Source organism: Octopus bimaculoides, chromosome 30, assembly GCF_046866305.1.
Source record: "Octopus bimaculoides isolate indiv1 chromosome 30, ASM4686630v1, whole genome shotgun sequence".
Classification (NCBI taxonomy): domain Eukaryota; kingdom Metazoa; phylum Mollusca; class Cephalopoda; order Octopoda; family Octopodidae; genus Octopus; species Octopus bimaculoides.
In genome coordinates, this window is record NC_142957.1 from 13528399 (window position 1) to 13548874 (window position 20476).

Consider the following 20476-nt stretch of genomic DNA (forward strand, 5'->3'; position numbering starts at 1 on the left):
GCTTGTTAACTATTCAGCCAATCCCGTAATATGACTATTAAAGTTTTTTTTTTTCCACAGGTCTTCCATGACCAAACATTTCACTCAGTGGCCTCTCTCTCAACAGATGTACCTGTCCTAACATGTAGTGGCATCGCAAAGAGGTATGTTTCAACAATTTGAATTCACTGAATAAGAAGGATGAAAATAAAATCTATTTTCATTTTTTTTTTTTACTTATTTATTTCACTCATTGGACTGCGACCATGCTGGGACACTGCCTTGAAAGGTTTAGTTGAACAAATTGACCCCAGGACATTTTTTTTTTTTGTTTAAGTTTGGGTCATACTCTATTGTTCTCTTTTTTTGCCAAATTACTAAGTTTATTATTATTATTATTGATATCACACTGTCATTAATAATTGCTATTCTCTATTCTATTCTTCTATTTCTGCTAGGTTCTTGGTCCCAGGATGGCGAATGGGATGGATTGTCATCAACGACCGTGGAGGTGTCTTTGAAAAAGAAGTAATGTTGCTTTTCATGTCATTGTTGTTGTTATCATACTTAGAGTTATTATGAGAGCTGAATATAGTGACGATTTTGTTGTTGCCATTGTTAACTTTTACATGCACACACACACATTGTCCCATATATATCAGCTGCATTAATTGTGGTCTCCTTCAAATACTCACATGTCAAAATCGACAGGATTGACCATCATAGTAGATATAGAAACACGGCTAATATAGCTATATCCCTGTAGATTGACAAAATGATGGATATCTTTGATTTTTAAAAAAAAACTTTATTGGGTTCTTATCAGAAGGGTCCACATCATTTTGAGCGATCCCCGAGAAGCAAGCAACCAATCTGTTTATATATTCGACAAATCCAATATCTTGCAACTTGATGTGAAGAGCCTTCACAGTTAGCTTTGTCTATTTTGTGCCGGTTTCCGTCCTGTTCCCATCATGATTTCCTCTTTCTCCTAGTTTTACTTTCAAACCATTGGGGCCTAGATCTTCCACTTCTGGTACCTTTAACTGCTTGATATATTGGTTTCAAATTTTGGCACAAGGCCAGGAATTTTGGGGGAAAGGTGCTAGTTGATTACATCGACCCCCCAGTGTTCAGTTGGTACTTAATTTATCAACCCCCACAAGGATGAAAGGCAAAATCAACCTTGGTGGAATTTGAACCCAGAACATGCAGACTGATGAAATACCACTGAGCATGCTAACAATTCTACCAACTCATCATCACTTATTCTTCAATATTTCTTCATGGCATTTTCATCATATCTCAAACCACTTAATTTCTCACAAAACAGTGCCACTTTATCAGTAAGATCCTTTTTTAATGTTTTTTTTTTTTCAAAGACTATAATGCAATAAGTTATAATTGGATTGCTATCCCACTTATTGTAACACTAATGAGTTCTGATAATTAACGTATTACGTTGTTGTTGCTATTGTTGTCGTTTCTAGATACGAGGTGGTCTCCTGAATCTCAGTCAGAAAATCCTTGGACCATGTACCTTGGTGCAGGGTGCCTTGCCAAATATCCTGAAGAACACAGAAAAGAGTTTCTTTGACTCAATTATTACCATTGTTGAAGTAGGTGATTGATTTATTGACTTACCAATTTGAATTATTGTTCAATTGATTGATTGATTCATTCATTGAAAGAATGATTAACTAAGTAATTAATGATTGGGTGAATAATTGAGTGGTGACTCACTGAGTTATGATTGAAGGTTGATAGAGTGATTGCTTGGTTGAGTTATTGATTGATTGATTGAATGATTGATTAGTTGACTTATTTTTGATTTATTGGTTCAATAGTTGATTGACTGATTCATTGAGGGTTTGATTGAATATATAATTAGTTCAGTGATTAATTGAATGGTTGAGTTGTTGATTTATTGGCTTATATATTTGACTGACTAATTAATTGACATAGATTTATTGGTTAATTGATTGATTGTGCCTTAAGTGATTAGTTTATTGCAATACTTTTGCAGTTTTTGAGAGTATAATTAGGGGTTTGTGTTGAAGCATATTGCATTAAATTTTAGTTGGTATTTATTTATAAAATTTACCCTCTATAGAATAAGGCAGTTGTTCAGGAATCTTTTCCAATTTTCTTTCAAATAACAGCTGAAATTACTCCCCAAAATTGTGAGGATTGTTTATAGATCTTCAATTTGGATCAGCAGGTTAGCATAACCAGGTTAGCATGTGTTGGCACAACTTTAGTTGCCATGGTTTTTACCTGATGGGTGGTTTCATGGTTTTTCCATGGGTAGATTCATTGAACATGGAGCAAGTGCTTCCTACAATAATACTAAGGCTATATACAATAAATTTTTCTATCCATAAGTATTTAAGTCTAGCCAGTATATATGTGTGTGTGTATGTTATATACATTTTTGTACTGTCTTTTAATTTTTTTGCATAGGAAAATGCCAAATTCTGTTATGAAAGTTTCCTGAGAATTCCAGGACTGAAACCAGTAATGCCACAGGGAGCATTGTATATGATGGTGAGTAGCAAGTTGTAAGAATCTATATTTAAAAAAGTGATTCTGTCCTCCACCCTTCAATTATGAAACTCAAGCCATGTCTAACTTAGAAAAAGACATAGCTATATGGTTAAAATATTTGGGATTTGATCCAAAGTTTAGCAACACTTTAGGAATGGCTTCTCAGATTAATCATCACTTTCCAAGTTGAACCTGATAGAGGAAAGCTTCTCCTATATTATGTGTAATGATAATGGACTTTCCTGTCAAAGACGATGTATGAGCTCACTGCTTGCATGAAATCAATGTTACCTCTACAGGTGCACAAGTGTACTACGTTAGATGTTGAAATGGTCACAGAGCACATGAAATGAGATGTTTTGCTCAAGAGCACAATTCACCACTCAGTCTAGAAATCAAATCCATGACCTAGCAATCGTGAGTGCAGCATCCAAACCACTATGCCACATGCCTTCACGTGTGTGTAATAATAATAATAATAATAATAATAATAATCGTCGTCGTCGTTTAACGTCTGCTTTCCATGCTAGCATGGGTTGGACGATTTGACTGAGGACTGGTGAAACCAGATGGCTACACCAGGCTCCAAATTCTTTCTACTAAAGGCACAATTCCTGAAATTTTGGGGGAGGGGACTAGTTGATTACATCGACCCCAGTGTTTCACTGGTACTTAATTTATCGACCCCCCGAAAAGACGAAAGGCAAAGTCGAACTCAGCAGAACATAAAGACAAGATGAAATGCTGCTAAGCATTTTGCTTGTTTGCTAATGATTCTGCTAGCTTGCTGCCTTACTATAATAATAATAATAATAATAATGATAATAATAATAATAATAATGATAATAATAATGATAATAATAATAATAATAATAATGATAATAATAATAATAATAATAATAATAATCATTTCAAATTTATGCCACTGGGGCAGCTTGGGATGAGTTAATTACATCAACCCCAGTTTTCAACTGGTACTAATTTTATCAACCCCAAAAGGATGAAAGGCAAAGTCGACCTCGGCAGAATTTGAACTCAGAACGTAGCGGCAGGCAAAATACCGCTAAGCATTTCATCCAGCATGCTAACAATTCTGCCAGCTTGCTGGCCACCTTACTCTAATGGTAATGATTAAGAGCGCTGGCTACTAACCCTCAGATTCCAAGTTCGATTCCAGGCAGTGACCTGAATAATAATAATAATAATAATAATAATAATAATAATAATAATAATAATATTAATAAGCTAATCTACCCACTACAAATTCCTCTGCAAATTAAGATATATAAATCTCGCTTTATGAGACGCTCTCATATGTTACTTTTCTCTGCAAAATAGGGATAGTTTATCTTGTTCAGGCTATATTATTAGCATTATTCTGCGATTGAGAATTTAAAAAATCATTTAACTTTCTAAAGACATCTCAACGCTTCTAAAAGCAAACTTCGTTTGTTTATTTACGTTTGTCGTAATTTGAATTTAATAATAATAACATCGAAAAATACCTTAGGAATGAGAACCCAGGTTCAAAATTTCCCCCAAGACACCTGATGAAGGCTGGAGGGTATATTAGCCGAAATGTTATGTTAACAACAAAGAAGAGGAGGACAAATATCCATCAAATGTAAATAATGTACATAATTCCTCATCTCTTAAATATAGAACTGAACAATAATATCTCTCTTGAAATTCTAGGTTGGCATTCAAATAGAACATTTTCCTGATTTCCCAAATGACCAAACTTTTGTTGAACAACTGGTTGAGGAACAAAGTGTTTTTTGTTTACCAGCAACCGTAAGTGTTTTACTGCGAGAGATCTTTCTCTCTCTCTCTCTCTCTCTCTCTCTCTCTCTCTCTCTTTTGCTGCAATTATGTATCTCTCTCTCTCTTCCAAACTCTTTTTCTCCCTCCCCTGCTTTTGCTGTGAAGATCTCTCTCTCTCTCTCTCTCTCTCTCTCCCCCCTCTCTCTCTCTCTCTCTCTCTTTCTCTCTCTCCAGTATGATTATTCCTCAATCTCTTTCAACGTCTATCTCTGTCTCTTTCTCACTCTCTCTAAATCCACCTCATTTTGTCAATGCCTCTATCTCTCTCACACTCTCTCTCTTTCTCTCACTCTCTCACTCTCTCTCTTTCTCTCACTTTCTCTTTCTCTCTCAGTCTCTTTCTCTCACTCTCTCTCTTTCTCTTTCTCTCTATCTTTCTCTCACTTTCTCTTTCTCTCTCAGTCTCTTTCTCTCACTCTCTCTCTTTCTCTCACTCTCTCTCTTTCTCTCACTTTCTCTTTCTCTCTCAGTCTCTTTCTCTCACTCTCTCTCTTTCTTTTCCTCTCTCTCTCTCTAAACCCACCTCCTTTTATCATTGTCTCTTTCTCTCTCTAAACTCATTTCTTTTCATCATTCTCTCTCTATCTCTCCCCTAAAACCATTTCTCTTCAAACTCACCTCCCATCATTATTTACCCCCCTCACTCCCCACCCCTCTCTGTCTCTGTCTCATTTTCTTTCCCTTTCTCTCTAAACCCACCTCTCTTTGTCATTTCTCTCTCTCTCTCTCTCTCTCTCCCTCTCCAAACAATCCTTTCACTTTAATCTCTGCTTTCTCGTCTTTCTAAAATCCATCTCTTTCCTTCAAAATTTTATTCTCATTCTCTTCCTCTCTGATTATGTATCCATCTATTTCAACATCTCTCTCCCTCTCACACTCTCTATCTCTCTCTCGCTTTCTCTGATTGCACATGCATCTATTTCAACATCTCTCTCCTTCTCTCTCTTTCTCTGCCTGTCTGTCTCTCTTTCTCTGTCTGTCTGTCTCTCTTTCTCTGTCTGTCTGTCTCTCTTTCTCTGTCTATCTGTCTCTCTTTCTCTGTCTGTCTGTCTCTCTCTCTCTGATTATGTATCGATCCAGTTCCAACATCTCCCTCCTTTTCTCTTTCACTCACTTGCTCTCTCTCTCTCTCTCTCTCTCTTTCTCACTGATTATTTATCCACCTATTTCAACAACACTCCCTTTCTCTCTCCCTCTCACTCACTCACACTCCCTTTCTCTCTTACTCTATCTCTCTTTCTCTCTCTCCTTAATTATCCATCTATTTCAACATCTCTCTCTAACTCCCTTTCACTCTCTCTGATTTTGTATCTATCTCTCTCATTCTTTCTCATTCTCCCTTTCTCACTCTCTCTCCCTGATTATCCATCTTTACTATTTTGTAGCATGGAACCCCCAAAACCTTATATGGAGCTTTAGGGGCCATATAGTCCCCAGTTGAGAACCCCTGTTCTAATCTGCTATCTCATACTCTTTCCTTCACAGTGTTTCCAGATGCCCAACTACTTCAGGCTCGTCCTCACTCTGCCACATGATAAGGTCCAGGTGGCACTCGGCCGCCTCTCTGAATATTGTGCCAAGTATTATTCACCTTTGACTTACAATTCTGCCTCCAGTGATGCGGAAAAGTAACGTACGTTCACTATCTTATCTTTCGTCTTTTACTTGTTTCAGTCTTTAGTCTGCTGCCATGCTGGAGCAGCACCTTGAAGGGTTTACTTGAACTAATTGACACCTGTATTATTCTTTTTCTAAAGCCTTGTACTTGTTCAATCAGTTTCTTTCTGTCAAACCACTAAGTTACAGGGACAGGAACAAACCAACACCAGTTCTCAAATGGTAATGGGGGACAAACACACACAGAGATACACACACACACACACACACACACACACACACACACACACACACACATATATACATATACATACATACATACATATATCATCATTATCATCATTTAACATGCGTGTTCCATGCTAGCATGAGTGGGACGGTACCACAAGAGTCAGCCAGGCCAAAGCCTGCACCAGACTTCTGTGTCTGCTTTGGCAGAATTTTTACAGCTGGATGCCCTTCCTAACACCAACCACTCAACTGAGTGGAATTAGTGCTTTTTACATGGCACAAGCACAGGCAAGGTCAGTTTTGGCAAGGTTTTTACAGCTGGATGTCCTTCCAAATACCAACCACTTTACATACATATATATATATATATATATATATATATATATATATATGTTTCGTTTTGGGATTTGGTTTGCAAGATTTTGTATGAGATTTCATGTGTTGAAGCATATTCTGTTGTATCTGGGGAGAGTCATTTTCTTATCGTGCCTTAACATTTAACACACTCACCATTAAAATTTCCACTTATTTCTTATTGAAAAGGTTGCAAGACGCAACAAAAAAATTTTAGGAAAATAAAAATAAGAAATAAGTGGAAATTTTAACGGTGAGTGTGTTAAATTTTAAGGCGCGATAAGAAAATGACTCTCCCCAGATACAACAGTATATATATATATATATATATATATATATATGTATACATACATGCACACACACATACACGCAAGGTGGTGCTGAAAAGTTTCTGGCTTGAAGGGTACTGTGAAAGTCCTGGTTGAAGGCCCAACCTTCTGAGTTCTTTAACAGGGCTTTAAAAAAACCCCAAGGACTGCTGCTGCAATAAGTGTGTGAATCTGAGAAGGGAATATGTTGGTTAAAATCATAATTAACTGCCATGTTTTCCACTATAGACCCCCAACTGGTCTAGGCCTTATAGAGGTTTCAGTGGCTGTGTGGTTAAGAAGCTTGCTTCCCTATCATGCGGTCTGGTCTTGAGTGCAATCTCACTGTGTGGCAACTTGGGAAAGTATCTTCTAGTATAAGTTCAGAGTGAGAAAAGCTTTAAAAAAGAATTTGGTAGATAGAAAGTGAAAAGAAGCCCACCATGTGTGTGTGTGTGAGTGCATGTGTATATGCATGTGTGTGTGCGTGTGCATGGTACTCCTCATTCTAACCATTAGCTGAGTATCACAAAAATTTACTACCCTTCCTACAACTTATAAACACCAGCTAACGAATAGATATGCAGACATTTCAATGACTTTTTTTTTACTTTCAGGCTCTTCTTCATGTCCCATGATGCCCATGAGTATATATAACTGCACATACACCATACACACAACATGTACGTATGTATGTATATATATATATATATATATATAATCGTTTGTAGAAAACAAATCAAGAGAAGAAACACACTACACATATCCACACACACATACATACATATGTATATACACATATATATGTATATTTATGTATATATATATGCATGTGTGTACATATACACATACATATTTATATACATATATATATTTATATATATATATATATTTATATATATATATATATATATATATATATATATATATATATATGCACATATGTTTTTTTCTTTTACTTGTTTCAGTCATATGACTGCGGCCCTACTGGAGCACCACTTTTAATATCGACCCCAGGACTTATTCTATCGTTCCCTTTTGCCAAGCCAGTAAATTACGGGGACGTAAACACACCAACATCGGTTGTCAAGCAATGGTGGTGGGACAAAAACAGACACACAAATACATACATACATACATACATATATATATATATATATATATATATATATATATATATATGTATGTATGTATGTATATATATCTGACAGGCTTCTTTCAGTCTCTGTCTACCAAATCCACTCACAAAGCTTTGATCGGCCCTAGGCTGTAGTAGAAGACACTTGCTCAAGGTGCCACACAGTGGGACTGAACCTGGAACCATGTGGTTGGGAAGCGAGCTTCTTACCACACAGCCACTCCCGCACCTATATATATATATATATATATATATATATATATATATATATATATATATATATATATATATATATATATATATATATATATATATATATATATATATATATATATATATATATATATATATATATATATATATATATATATATATATATATATATATATATATATATATATATATATATATATATATATATATATATATATATATATATATATATATATATATATATATATATATATATGTATGGATGTATATGTGCATTTATATATGTATGCTTCTTCAAAGAAACCTGAGACCCAAAAACCTAGCAAGCCCTGTTTTAAAACATCACTCTTTACCAAATATACTCACTTACACATCTATACATGCTTAACCAACACACCCCTGTTGCAACCTGCTCCCTGACCCCCACCCACCCACCCACCCATAAAAACTATTTAACTTGAAGCATGACAAGAAACATTAATATGTCCACACAAGCACACATATAATTATTCATGCACACACACACACACATATATATGTATGTATGTATATGGAGAGATAGACAGAAAGAAAAATATGCACACTCACACAACAGAAACACAAACACACACACACACACACGATTTTCAATCAGAAATATAGAGTGACTAGAACTTCAAAGTTTTGCTGGCAAAATTTTGGATTCTCAATTACTCTGCATTTCTCATTTATATATTAATGCATTATATTATATTCATGTTATATATATATATATATATATATAATAAATTATATATACATATACATGCATACACAAACACACGTATATATACATATATGACGTTCTGTTTTCTAACACAACCTCTACATTAAGTTAGATATAAAGATTGCTTTCTGGTTTTCATACTGCTTGTCACTATTAATTATACACATACACATATATATACAAATACATTTATGTATACCCATACATACATATATATTTTATATAAACACACCAACACATCGGTTGTCAGCAGTGGGTGGTGGGGACAAACATAGGCATCTCTGTATTTTAAATGAATATATATATATATATATATATATATATATATATATATATATATATATATATATAATAATAATAATAAAAAGTAACAACAAAAGAATGAGATCTCAATATTAGATAAATAGAGGGTTATTTATATATGTTATAATTTAGAACAAACACTAAAAGGTTGTCATCATAGTACTCGGAGTTTCGAATATCGGAGTGAAGAGCTATGATACATTTTACTGATTGTTTCAAATTATATCATATATATATATATATATATATATATATATATATATATATATAAATATATATATAAAATTATAATAAGGGTGTTGAATGATTATAACACCAGTCTGCTAGAAATAGACCCCAAAAGGTCTATGAACCACTTAGATTATTACTCCACTACACAAGGTTGTAAGCAAGGAAAACAGAAAGTAAGGATTTATAATATAATTTCGATAGTCCCAAATCCATAGATTTCACGGTATGAGTTATTAAAAACCCTTTCCAATCATCAGTGGCAACATACCAAACATATATAAATGAAAAATATATTATACATACTGCCATAAGCACAAATAATGTACATGCATTTTCGCACGTATTCACGAATTAAAATCTAAGTGTCTTTTTCAACCATATGCTTATTTACTCAGAATAGTTCCTAATTATGTATAAACATATATATACACACACACACATATATATGGTAAGTGAGCAAGACCTTTGGCAATTTGCTGTGCTTGAGAAGACTTGTGAAACCAAGTAAAATTATAGTCATGGCTAGAGCCAGTGACATGTAAAAGGCACCCACTACACTCTTGGAGCTCTCTGGCTTACCAGTTCCAGTCAAATTTTCTAACCTTTGCCAGTATGGAAAACGGACATTAAATGCACTAAATGATGATGATGATATATATATTTATATATGTAGTAGTTGAAACAGGGACAACTGACAAAGGGGTATACTCTTTATGTTGCATATCTTGTTTCTGTTTGTTTTTTTCATTGTTCAAAAAATGATCGTTTTCTATGTTTTCGTTTTTATGTTTTTGTTTCTCATAGTGTTTAATGTTTTTTTGATGTCCTTGTGCCCATATATGCATGTATGTATACATATAGATGTAGGTATGTACATATATGTATGGATATATTTATATATTATTTATATTATATATATATATGTATATATGTATGTATATATACATATTTATACATATATATATATATATATATATATATATATATATATATATATATATATATATATATATATATATACACACACACACACATACACAATCGCATGCATGCACATGCACCCACACACACTAACACAAACACACACATATAATATACAATTGCATCATGGGGTCATTAGAGATGATGGCGGTGTTAAAAAGAAAGCACCACTTCTAAACTGAACCAGCCTTGTTAAGGTCGCAGCTAGATTTTCTGAAACATGGCAGCTAAAAAAATCTGTTGAATATAGCAACCTATAAAGAAATTTTGTTAAATATGGCAGCTATAAAAGTTTGCCAGATATGGCAGGCAAATTATTTTGTTAAATATGGTAGCTAGAAAACTTGTTGAATATACCAGAACCATCTTTTGTCTAATATCACAACTGGATTTTATTAAAAATAGCAGTGAAGACTTTTTTGTTGGCTGGAAGATTCTGTTAAATGTGATACTAAAGAAATAATTTTCTGATGTAGCCGTTAGAATGTTTTGTTAAATATTATAGGGAAAAAATTTTTGTCAAATATGGCAGCTATGATATTTTGTCAAAAATGGCAACTAAAAAATTTTATTTAATATTGCAAACAGAAAATTTCAATGAATATGGCAGCTAAAAACCTTACAAATAACTTTGAAATATCTGTTTTTTATACAAAGCAAACATTTATATTTGTAAATTTAGTTCTGATAAACATACCACAAAGTAACAAGGTTACACAAAGATAACTTGAATGTACAGAATAAGCCTATCTAGAGTTGTAGATTCAAGTCGCAAGTCTTTGTGTAAATGCATTAAACTTCCTTAAACAAAATATTAAAAAACATAAAGGTGTATTCCTTGTTCAATCCTAGTTTAGTACACAAAATATTTGATGTCACGTAAAATAAGTTTCTTCTTGTATTCCATATTTTCAAATGGCAGCTAATACAATGAATAAAATATTTTCTTGACTGAAATCTTTATTTGAATGTTTATTCAATATTTTTATATTTTTGGTGTTATATTTTTTCCTGTTACCATTTTCTTTCGGTTTAAATTCTTTGAGACATATTCATTTATACATTTAAAAGCATCTTCTTATTGTTCAAGTTGTAAACATTTTCTTTCTAAAACCAACAAGGGAGAAGCCGACTAAACATTTTGCTACCCTATCATAGTAATAATAATTATAAACCTGAAATTTGTGGGGAGGGGACAAGTCAATTACATCGACTCCAGTGCATAACTGGTACTTGATTTATCAACTCTGAAAAGATGAAAGGCAAAGTCGACCTCAGTGGAGTTTGAACTCAGAACATAGCGACGGGCAAAATACTGCTAAGCATTTCGTCCAGCATGCTAACGATTCTAGCCCTCATAATAATAATAATAATATTAATAATAATAATCCTTTCTACTGTAGGCACTAAAACCTGAAATTTTGAGGAAAGAACCAGTCAATCACATTGACCCCAGTGCTCCACTGGTGCTTATTTTACTGACCCTGAAAGGGTGAAGGGCAAAGTTGCATTTGAATTTAGAACATAAAATAGGAAGAAATGCCACTAAGCCTTTTGTCTGGTATCTTTCATCTTGTTTCAGACGTTTGACTGTGGTCATGCTGGTGCACCACCTTGAAGGGTTTTAATCAAATGAATTGACCCCCAGGACTTATTTGTTAAGGGCAACATGCCATGCTTGAGAAGTTGTGGCCGATGCCAGTGCTCGTGCCAACATACCTTGGTCAGCGTGCAACAGAAATAAAAAATTGAAGAGATTGTTACCAAAGGAAAGCAATGTTTACTCGACCATATTGGTCTTAGCGCAATTTCTCATTGCTGTTGAGTTGATCATTCAAGTTTTTTGTGCTTTGTGTTGAAAATCTTGGATATTACTGTTTTTCTATTTGTTTCATTTATTATTTTTTTGTGGGTTGTTAAGGAAGACATTGTTTCCCTCCTTCCTTAACAAATCCTTTACATTTTTAATATCTTCAATTGTTAAATTGAGCTCTTCTTTTGTTCGTTTTGTTGCGGAGGTGAAACCATTACTGTTTCGTTTGTTGTCATTATTATTAGTGTTTCTGCTTTATGTTTTCATTGCTCTATTCCTCCTTCTCCAGTGTAGGAACAATAGTGTTAGTGAGAGGAGGGAAATTGTCATTCGAAAGGCAGTTTAAAATACCGCTGTCACTCTCTTCTTCAGCATTGCACACGATGGAGCATTTTTTGTCATCCTCCTCTCAGCCTTTTCAGGCATGAAGTGGATGGAGACAGTTAACTTTGGAAATTTCGTTGTTGTTATTCGACAGCAGAGGGGGTAATTCAGAAAGAAAGGGTGTGTTTTGTTCATCATCCACAAAACAAACCCTATTGAGGGATCTTTTGAGCAGGATGGGCTACTTGACCTGAAGGAAATTCTAACTGGGCCCCACATGCAAGGTCATGCACTGTTTATCTTGATGTGAGACCACCATGTCGCACACATATGGTTGTGATGCATGGATCTGGTGTACCCTTATCAGACAAGTAGTCATGGTGGGTATATTGGACTTCATATATTTGTACCCCAACATCACTTTGATGGCATCCATTGCTCTCTCACTCAATAATAATAATGATAATAATTTGCCCAGTGTGCTAATAATTCTGCTAGTTCAATAATAACTATTCTTTCTACTAAAGACACAAGGCCTGAAATTTGGCGGGAGGGGACTAGTCGGTTACATCAACCCCAGTGTATAACGTGTACTTATTTTATCAACCTCCAAGGGATGCAAGGCCAAATCAACTTTAGCAGAATTTGAACTCAAAATATAAAGATAGACTAAATGTCACTTAGCATTTTGCCCGGTGTGCTAACGATTCTGCCAGCTTGCTACCTTAATAATAATAATAATAATAATTCTTTCTACTATAGGCACAAGGCCTGAAATTTTGGGGGAGGGAGTAAGTCGATTACATTGACCCCAGTCCTCAACTGGTACTTATTTTATTGACCCTGAAACGATGAAAGGCAGTCAACTCCAGTGGAATTTGAACTCAGAATGTGTAAACAGACAAAATACTGCTAAGCATTTCGTCTGGCATGCTAACGATTCTGCCATTTCACCGGCTTAATATTAATAATTTTTTTTTCAAATTTTGCCACAAGGGCATCAATTTTGGGGGAAGGGATGAGTCGATTACATTGACCCCAGTTTCCAACTGGTACTTATTTTATCAACCCCAAAAGGATGAAAGGTGAAGTCGGCCTCAGAGCATAGTGACAGGCAAAACACGCAAAGCATTTCGTCCGGCATGCTAATAGTAGTAGTAGTAGTAGTTCCAAATTTTAGCACATGGCCAGCAATTTCAGCTGGTGGGGTAAATCGATTACATCAACCCCAGTGTTCAGCTGGTACTTCTTCTATCAACCCCAAAAGAATGAAAGGCAAAGTTGACCTCAATGGAATCTGAACCCAGAACACAGAGACAGATGTAAAGCCACTAAACATTTTGTCTGGTGTTGTAACAATCCTGCCAGCTTAATGATGACAATGACAAAGTGAATCTTGTTGGTAAATACTGAACGAGTCTTGTTAATAGATGTTGTATTTTTTAAATATTTAATACGAAAATTAAAATAAATACATCAGAAACATCATCATCATCATTTTCACAGTCAACATAATCTTTCCCCACCAACAAGTAACATCAGCATCACCACCTCCACCACCATCAACTGCAACCACCTGTGTTATTAACCTGCAGCTGACTTCTTTGGTTCTGCCTCAGGAAAGTGGACCTCACAGTTTGGCATTTGACGTCTCATGTGTTCTAAACATTCTTTCTTGCGTCGTATCTCAGGTAAGTTGGACAGGTAAAGGTAGTGTAAGTTCCTGTGTGAGAGAGAAGGGGTGTGAGAGAGGTGGAGTGCATTGCTGAAAAAAGGAGAGAGAGAGCATGTGTGAAAGAGAGGAAAGTTCACCATGCGGAACGTTCACCAAAAAAATGCATCCATAATATTAATAGTTAAAAACTATTTTATTGCAAAAAAAAAAAACCATTCAATTGACGACAGTAAACTTACTGGACATGTTTATATCATCATCATCATCATCATCATCATCATCGTTTAACGTCCGCTTTCCATGCTAGCATGGGTTGGACGACTTGACTGAGGACTGGTGAAACCGGATGGCAACACCAGGCTCCAATCTAAATTTGGCAGAGTTTCTACAGCTGGATGCCCTTCCTAACGCCAACCACTCAGAGAATACATATATATATATATATATATTATTTCACTCTTTTACTACTGTTCTGATTTAGAAAAGAACCAAGAGACAAAGGAGGAAATTCCAACTCACTGCAGCACAAGCAGATGATTCAGTCCTCTTTGAGTAACATTACCGGCACTGGAGATCTCCAGGTGTTCCAAGGAATCTTTCACGTAGTGTAGCAAGTGCAAAGCATCATCGTCCAGGTAATTACAGTTCTTTAGAATCAGTTTCTTCAAATATTTCAATCCTTCTGAAATAATATAATACATACATATGTGTATATATATATATATATATATATTACAACATTTTATATAGAGTTACCCTATAGAGCCTTGTGGGTGCAAAACCTTGGGTACCTCCATATAAGATTTTGTTGTAATAATTATTGTTTTGTTTTATACAGTGTGCTTCATTCTGATATATGTTTTTTTTATTAACTATATATAATATAAATAAATAAATGCGCCCTTTTAAAGCCTAGCCAGGCTCATGGGCCCGGTTTCCCGGTTTCAATGGCGTATGTGTTCCCCAGCTGAGTGAACTGGAGCAACGTGAAATGAAGTGTTTTGCTCAAGAACACAACGCGTCGCCCGGTGCAGGAATCGAAACCACAATCTCACGATCATGATGCTGACACCCTAACCACTAAGCCAATTAATTATATATATATATATATATATATATATATATATATATATATATATATATATATATATATATATATATATATATATATATATATATATATATATATATATATATATATATATATATATATATATATATATATATATATATATATATATATATATATATATATATATATATATATATATATATATATATATATATATATATATATATATATATAATAATATTAGGGACAAAATCCAAAATTACAGGTAAAAACTCAATTAAAATCAATTTATAAAAAATTAAAATTAAATTGAGCTTTATAGATAAAATATATATAAAATATATAGTTTTAGGGAAAATAACCAAGTTTCAAGAACTCATCGATGAAAATCCACTATCACATATAGAAAAATTAATAATTAAAAGCACAATAAATGAGTATAATATAAAGTAAAGTAAATAGCATAAGATAAACACACACTAACAGCTAGGCCTGGTTTCAACCAGTCGGTTTGGATGATGTGGCTGTAAAACCTGGTCTGTGTAAGCATTCAACTTGTTTGAGCATGCTTACGTTAAAAACAATTTTAGAATGACTTTTTGATTGTCAAAACACTAAAAATAACTGACCAAGAAAAAATATAATAGATGATTGCCCAAAGTGAGACACAGTTGGACTGAATCCAAAGTTTTGCCCTAACCATCATCATCATCGTTTGACGTCCGCTTTCCATGCTAGCATGGGTGGGACGATTTGACTGAGGACTGGTGCAACCGGATGGCTACACCAGGCTCCAATCTAATTTGGCAGAGTTTAAAACCATGGCGACTCAGCCTAGCCCATGGTGAGTACCCAACCTACCTACCTACCTACCCCACAAAACAAATGGCATAAGCCAGGGGTTTTCAAACCTTTTGACTTGCGGACCCCTTTATATTTCAGGCTTTACCTTAGGGACTCCCTTACAAACGCTTATGAAATTTATTCATAAATATTTGCTTAAAATAACATATTTTTACATTTATTTATTTAACAAATAGGTTTATTGTCAATTAAAAGATTTCGATTAAAAAATAAATATATAAAATCAAATTGCCCATAAAAAGTATTTGCTGTCCACGGACCCCCTGTGGTCTGCGGACCACAGTTTGAAAACCCCTGGTATAAGCCATGATGTCCAAATATACACACCTACCTATTCAAATGATGATAACTGCCTTATCAAATGGTGTCTACCCAACCCTACCATCCCAAGTGGTATGAGCCATGGTGAGTACCCAGCCTACCCTCCCCTACGTACCCAAATGGTGGAATCCAATATTCATAACTGCTGTGTCTGTGGCATCAATTGTCTCCACTTTGTAGCGGGAGAAGTTAGACAATGGTAAACGGTTGTAGTCCTGCTCCACATGTTTCGTTCCTTTCCAGTGAATCTTGCCGCCACTGCGTAGAATCCATTCTGCACAGGCTCGGTCTGGCCCCACCAGCTTCACTCGTTCAGCATCAACCCTGCCAAGAGAGAGAAAAAGATGCAATGCAAAATCAAACTGATGAGAGTATATATATAGGAGAGTATTGTAGTTCGCTTGAAGCATTGTGTATTGTTTGTAAAGAATAAAAAGTTTAGAAAGGTATTACAATGCACTATAGAACGGAAAATGGACTATATACCTGTTGTAATTTGGTAAACTGTAGTCCGATGATATTTCGGAATTAGAATTCCTTCTTCACATCCTATTTGCTGGAGTCTCTGCTATAAACTGTTTTCCAACGGTTTTTCTTTTTTCTGAAGCGTCTCAGGAGTGGTCTCACGAAGCTTCTTCTGGAATTCCTCATGAGAAGTGCGTGAGGTCGGCTGTTTCAATCTCGTGTGTACGGTTGGAAAACAGTTTATAGCAGAGACTTCAGTAAATAAGATCTGAAGAAGGAATTCTAATTCCGAAATATCATCGGACTACAGTTTACCAAGTTACAACAGGTATATAGTCCATTTTCCTTTCTATATTGCATTGTTATACCTTCCTAAACTTTTTATTCTTTATATATATATATATATATATATATATATATATATATATATATATATATATATATATACATATTTGTTTTGCAAGATTTTTGATGTGAAATCGTGTGTTGAAACAGATGTTGTTGTACTTGGGGATGGTCATATTGCCAGTTTAGCCAATAAAAACACACGCACTGTATATTTGGTGTTAATTTGCTTCAGCTTTATATTACATTAATCTTAATCTTATTTCGGCCAGTGACGAAAGAACTCTGGCCGAAATAAGATTAAGATTAATGTAATGTAATATAAAGCTGAAGCAAATTAACACCAAATATACAGTGCGTGTGTTTTTATTGGCTAAACTGGCAATATGACCATCCCCAAGTACAACAACATATATATATATATATATCATCATCATCATCGTTTAACGTCCGCTTTCCATGCTAGCATGGGTTGGACGATTTGACTGAGGACTGGTGAAACCAGATGGCAACACCAGGCTCATATATATCACAGACCTATGACAGAAGCTACAAAAAAGTGCCAGTAACTATAAATAAAAGTTAAGAACCATACCTGTTAAAAACAGCATAAAGCCATCCCCACAATGATCTACTTGGTTGAGGAAGCCCAGAAAATACGGTATGTTTGGTGCCAGTCTGAAGAAGGCTTCTGGAAAGGGCCAATAAAGGCATCTTGATGCCTGAAACAATAAATCTCAAAATTTAATGAATCCAACATCACATGCCAGGTAGATTAATTAATGAAGGATTTAACATATTTTACTCTAGTAGTAGAACTAGAAGTAGTAGCAGCAAGTAGTAGTAGTAGTAGTAGTAGTAGTAGTAGTAGCAGCAGCAGTAGTAGTAGTAGTAGGAGCAGCAGCAGCCACAATAGTAGTGTCCATAAGTACAGGCATGGCTACACCAGACTCCAATCTGTTCTGGCAGTGCTTCTACAGCTGGATGCCCTTCCTAATGCCGACCACTCCATGAGTGTAGTGGGTGCTTTTTACGTGCCACCAGCACAAGGGCAAATTGATTGTATGTTATGCACTTTATTGTTTTGTTGGGTAATCTTCAAGTTTAGGGGGATAAAAAAATAAATAAAAATATTCAAGGGAAGTAACTGAACGTCTTACCAGTATTCTCCGTACATCTCTGTTTATAAATAAATCACACACGTGATTTGATTGATGTTAGGGTTAGGGTGTGATTTATTTATAAACAGCTAGAAGAAAACGGATAATACTGGTAAGTCGTTCAGTTATTTCCCTTGAATATTTTTATTTATTTTTTTTATCCTCCTAAACTTGAAGATTACCGTTTTGTTGTGCACATGGAAAATTTGTCAATTTGTCTAGTGTGCAACCGGCCCGTAGCAAAAAGACGATCGGGCTCCATTTCTCTATATAGTCGTTTGACCTGCTAGAAATAGCAACCAAATCTCCCTCCTATTACACTCTAGTGACTTAAATAAAAAATAATTAAAAAATGCAAACAATAAACAATGTAGTCGTGGATGTCATGCTAAAAAGACGACGTGGTCATGGCTGGAATGCCTCTAATGATAGATCCATTCGTTGAGGGTTGACCAACAATAGTAACATCAACTGCGCAATTCTGCTTCACGCACAGCATATAAAACCCCTCATAACATTTCTATTGTTTTGGAATTTCCAGAAAATTTTTGCGAATTTGTGTCCTACACATAGAAAATCATACGACTGGAAATAAAAATTTTGTGCATTTTCTTTTTTTTTTTTTTGCGGAGGTGAATACGTAAACCACCCGTTTTCGGAGTAACCCCAACACTAAACACCGGGTGTACGTATTCTTTACCTTCGCCTGTTTAAAATTTTTTTTTTTTTTATCCCAGTTTAAAATACTGACTGTCCGAATTTTTTGATTTAAATCGCAGGAAAGGACCATTAAACAAACAAACAAACAAGGACGGTATGAGGTAGTCGTGAGGTGTGCGAAAAATAACAGCAAAATAGCCCTTAAATCACGAAATTTTTTTTTTTTAGTAGAGGGTTGCATAATCATATGATTTCCCGTGTGTAAAACACAAATTCGCAAAAGTTTTCGGAAAGTTCCAAAAAATGAAAGCAGAATTCCGCCGCATCAAGGACATTTTACTATGTTGAGAGAAACAGCAGAGAATATAGGACTGTAATAATGATTTGTAACATGGGCTAACAAGGTTGCATAGTTAATAGAAGTGTACTGTAGATTATATATCGGCCTCCAGCATTTTACTGGTACGGTACTACTAAAGCAGCGCGGACCCGAACGCGCAGTCGCGCGTCCGCGCTAGCTAGTCGTGAGTGGTCGATCCTAACCCTAACCCTAAACACGTATTCATTTGCACACGCGGGTTAGGGTTAGGGTTAGGGTTAGGGCTAGGGACAGGGTTAGCGTTAGGGTTAGGGTTAGGATCGACCACTCAAGACTAGCTAGCGCGGACGCGCGACTGCGCGTTCGGGTCCACGCTACTTTAGTAGTACCTACTGGTACTTTATTTCATCGGCATACAGACATGTACCCGTAATCGACCCAGGAAGGATACAAGGCAAAGAGTTGATCTCGGCGAGTATTGAACTTGGAATGGGGGGTTGGGTGAAAAAAAGCATAGCAAAACCAAAGAACTTTTTGTCCGGCGTTATGTAAATAACCGGACATCGAATCAAATGGACAGCCAAGTTCAGAGTAGGGCGAGCTGAGAGCTTACCTCTTAGTCAAAGGCCCTCACTTATTCCAAGATCATCTGCATTCACTGCGGAACTGTGAAATTTCAAGGGAAGCAACTCTGTGTGTGTAAGTTGCAGTCAGAGGTCAAGATTAGATTCAGTTGTCCTGTTTGGTCAATGAAGGTTTCTGTCTTAACCACGACTGCGCATTTTCGTTATTACCAAAATTTATTAACAAAATAAATGAGCATATATATATATATATATATATATATATATATATATATATATATTAACCCCTCATTGAATCCCTGGAACGAAACTGATTGGTAAGTTCGGCCGTAATGGATACACTTGGGATAATATACCCACACCATTGACAGATATACGAGTGCACTTTTTACTGATTTATGAA

At 35.2% G+C, this 20476-nt stretch overlaps 2 protein-coding genes across 5 annotated transcripts in view; one reads left to right on the forward strand and one right to left on the reverse strand.

Annotated features, from left to right (window-relative positions):
* Positions 1-6278, forward strand: part of LOC106871819 (tyrosine aminotransferase) — a 32158-nt gene extending 25880 nt beyond the window's left edge. The window contains exons 7-12 of one of the 2 annotated variants that reach the window (XM_089346559.1): positions 61-143; positions 438-507; positions 1470-1598; positions 2443-2526; positions 4222-4320; positions 5836-6278. In XM_089346559.1, the coding sequence (XP_089202685.1) occupies positions 61-143; positions 438-507; positions 1470-1598; positions 2443-2526; positions 4222-4320; positions 5836-5982 (612 nt within the window). In that variant the 3' untranslated portion in view covers positions 5983-6278. The remainder of the gene's footprint in view (positions 1-60; positions 144-437; positions 508-1469; positions 1599-2442; positions 2527-4221; positions 4321-5835) is intronic. The other variant, XM_089346560.1, reaches the window with a different exon arrangement.
* Positions 6279-14041: 7763 nt separating this feature from the next.
* Positions 14042-20247, reverse strand: LOC149130219 (ATP synthase subunit s, mitochondrial-like). 3 transcript variants are annotated; one of them, XM_089346213.1, is made up of 5 exons: positions 20103-20247; positions 17946-18072; positions 16656-16864; positions 14803-14962; positions 14042-14373 (listed from the first exon to the last, which is right to left on the reverse strand). In XM_089346213.1, the coding sequence occupies exons 2-5, from the start codon at positions 18062-18064 to the stop codon at positions 14193-14195; spliced, it is 669 nt and encodes a 222-aa protein (XP_089202339.1). In that variant the 5' UTR covers positions 18065-18072; positions 20103-20247; the 3' UTR covers positions 14042-14192. The 3 variants fall into 3 exon arrangements, with proteins under 3 accessions (XP_089202339.1, XP_089202338.1, XP_089202340.1); XM_089346212.1 differs by having other exon boundaries at positions 14803-14965; XM_089346214.1 differs by having other exon boundaries at positions 14042-14331; positions 14803-14965; positions 20103-20246.
* Between the last annotated feature and the right edge of the window lie 229 nt (positions 20248-20476).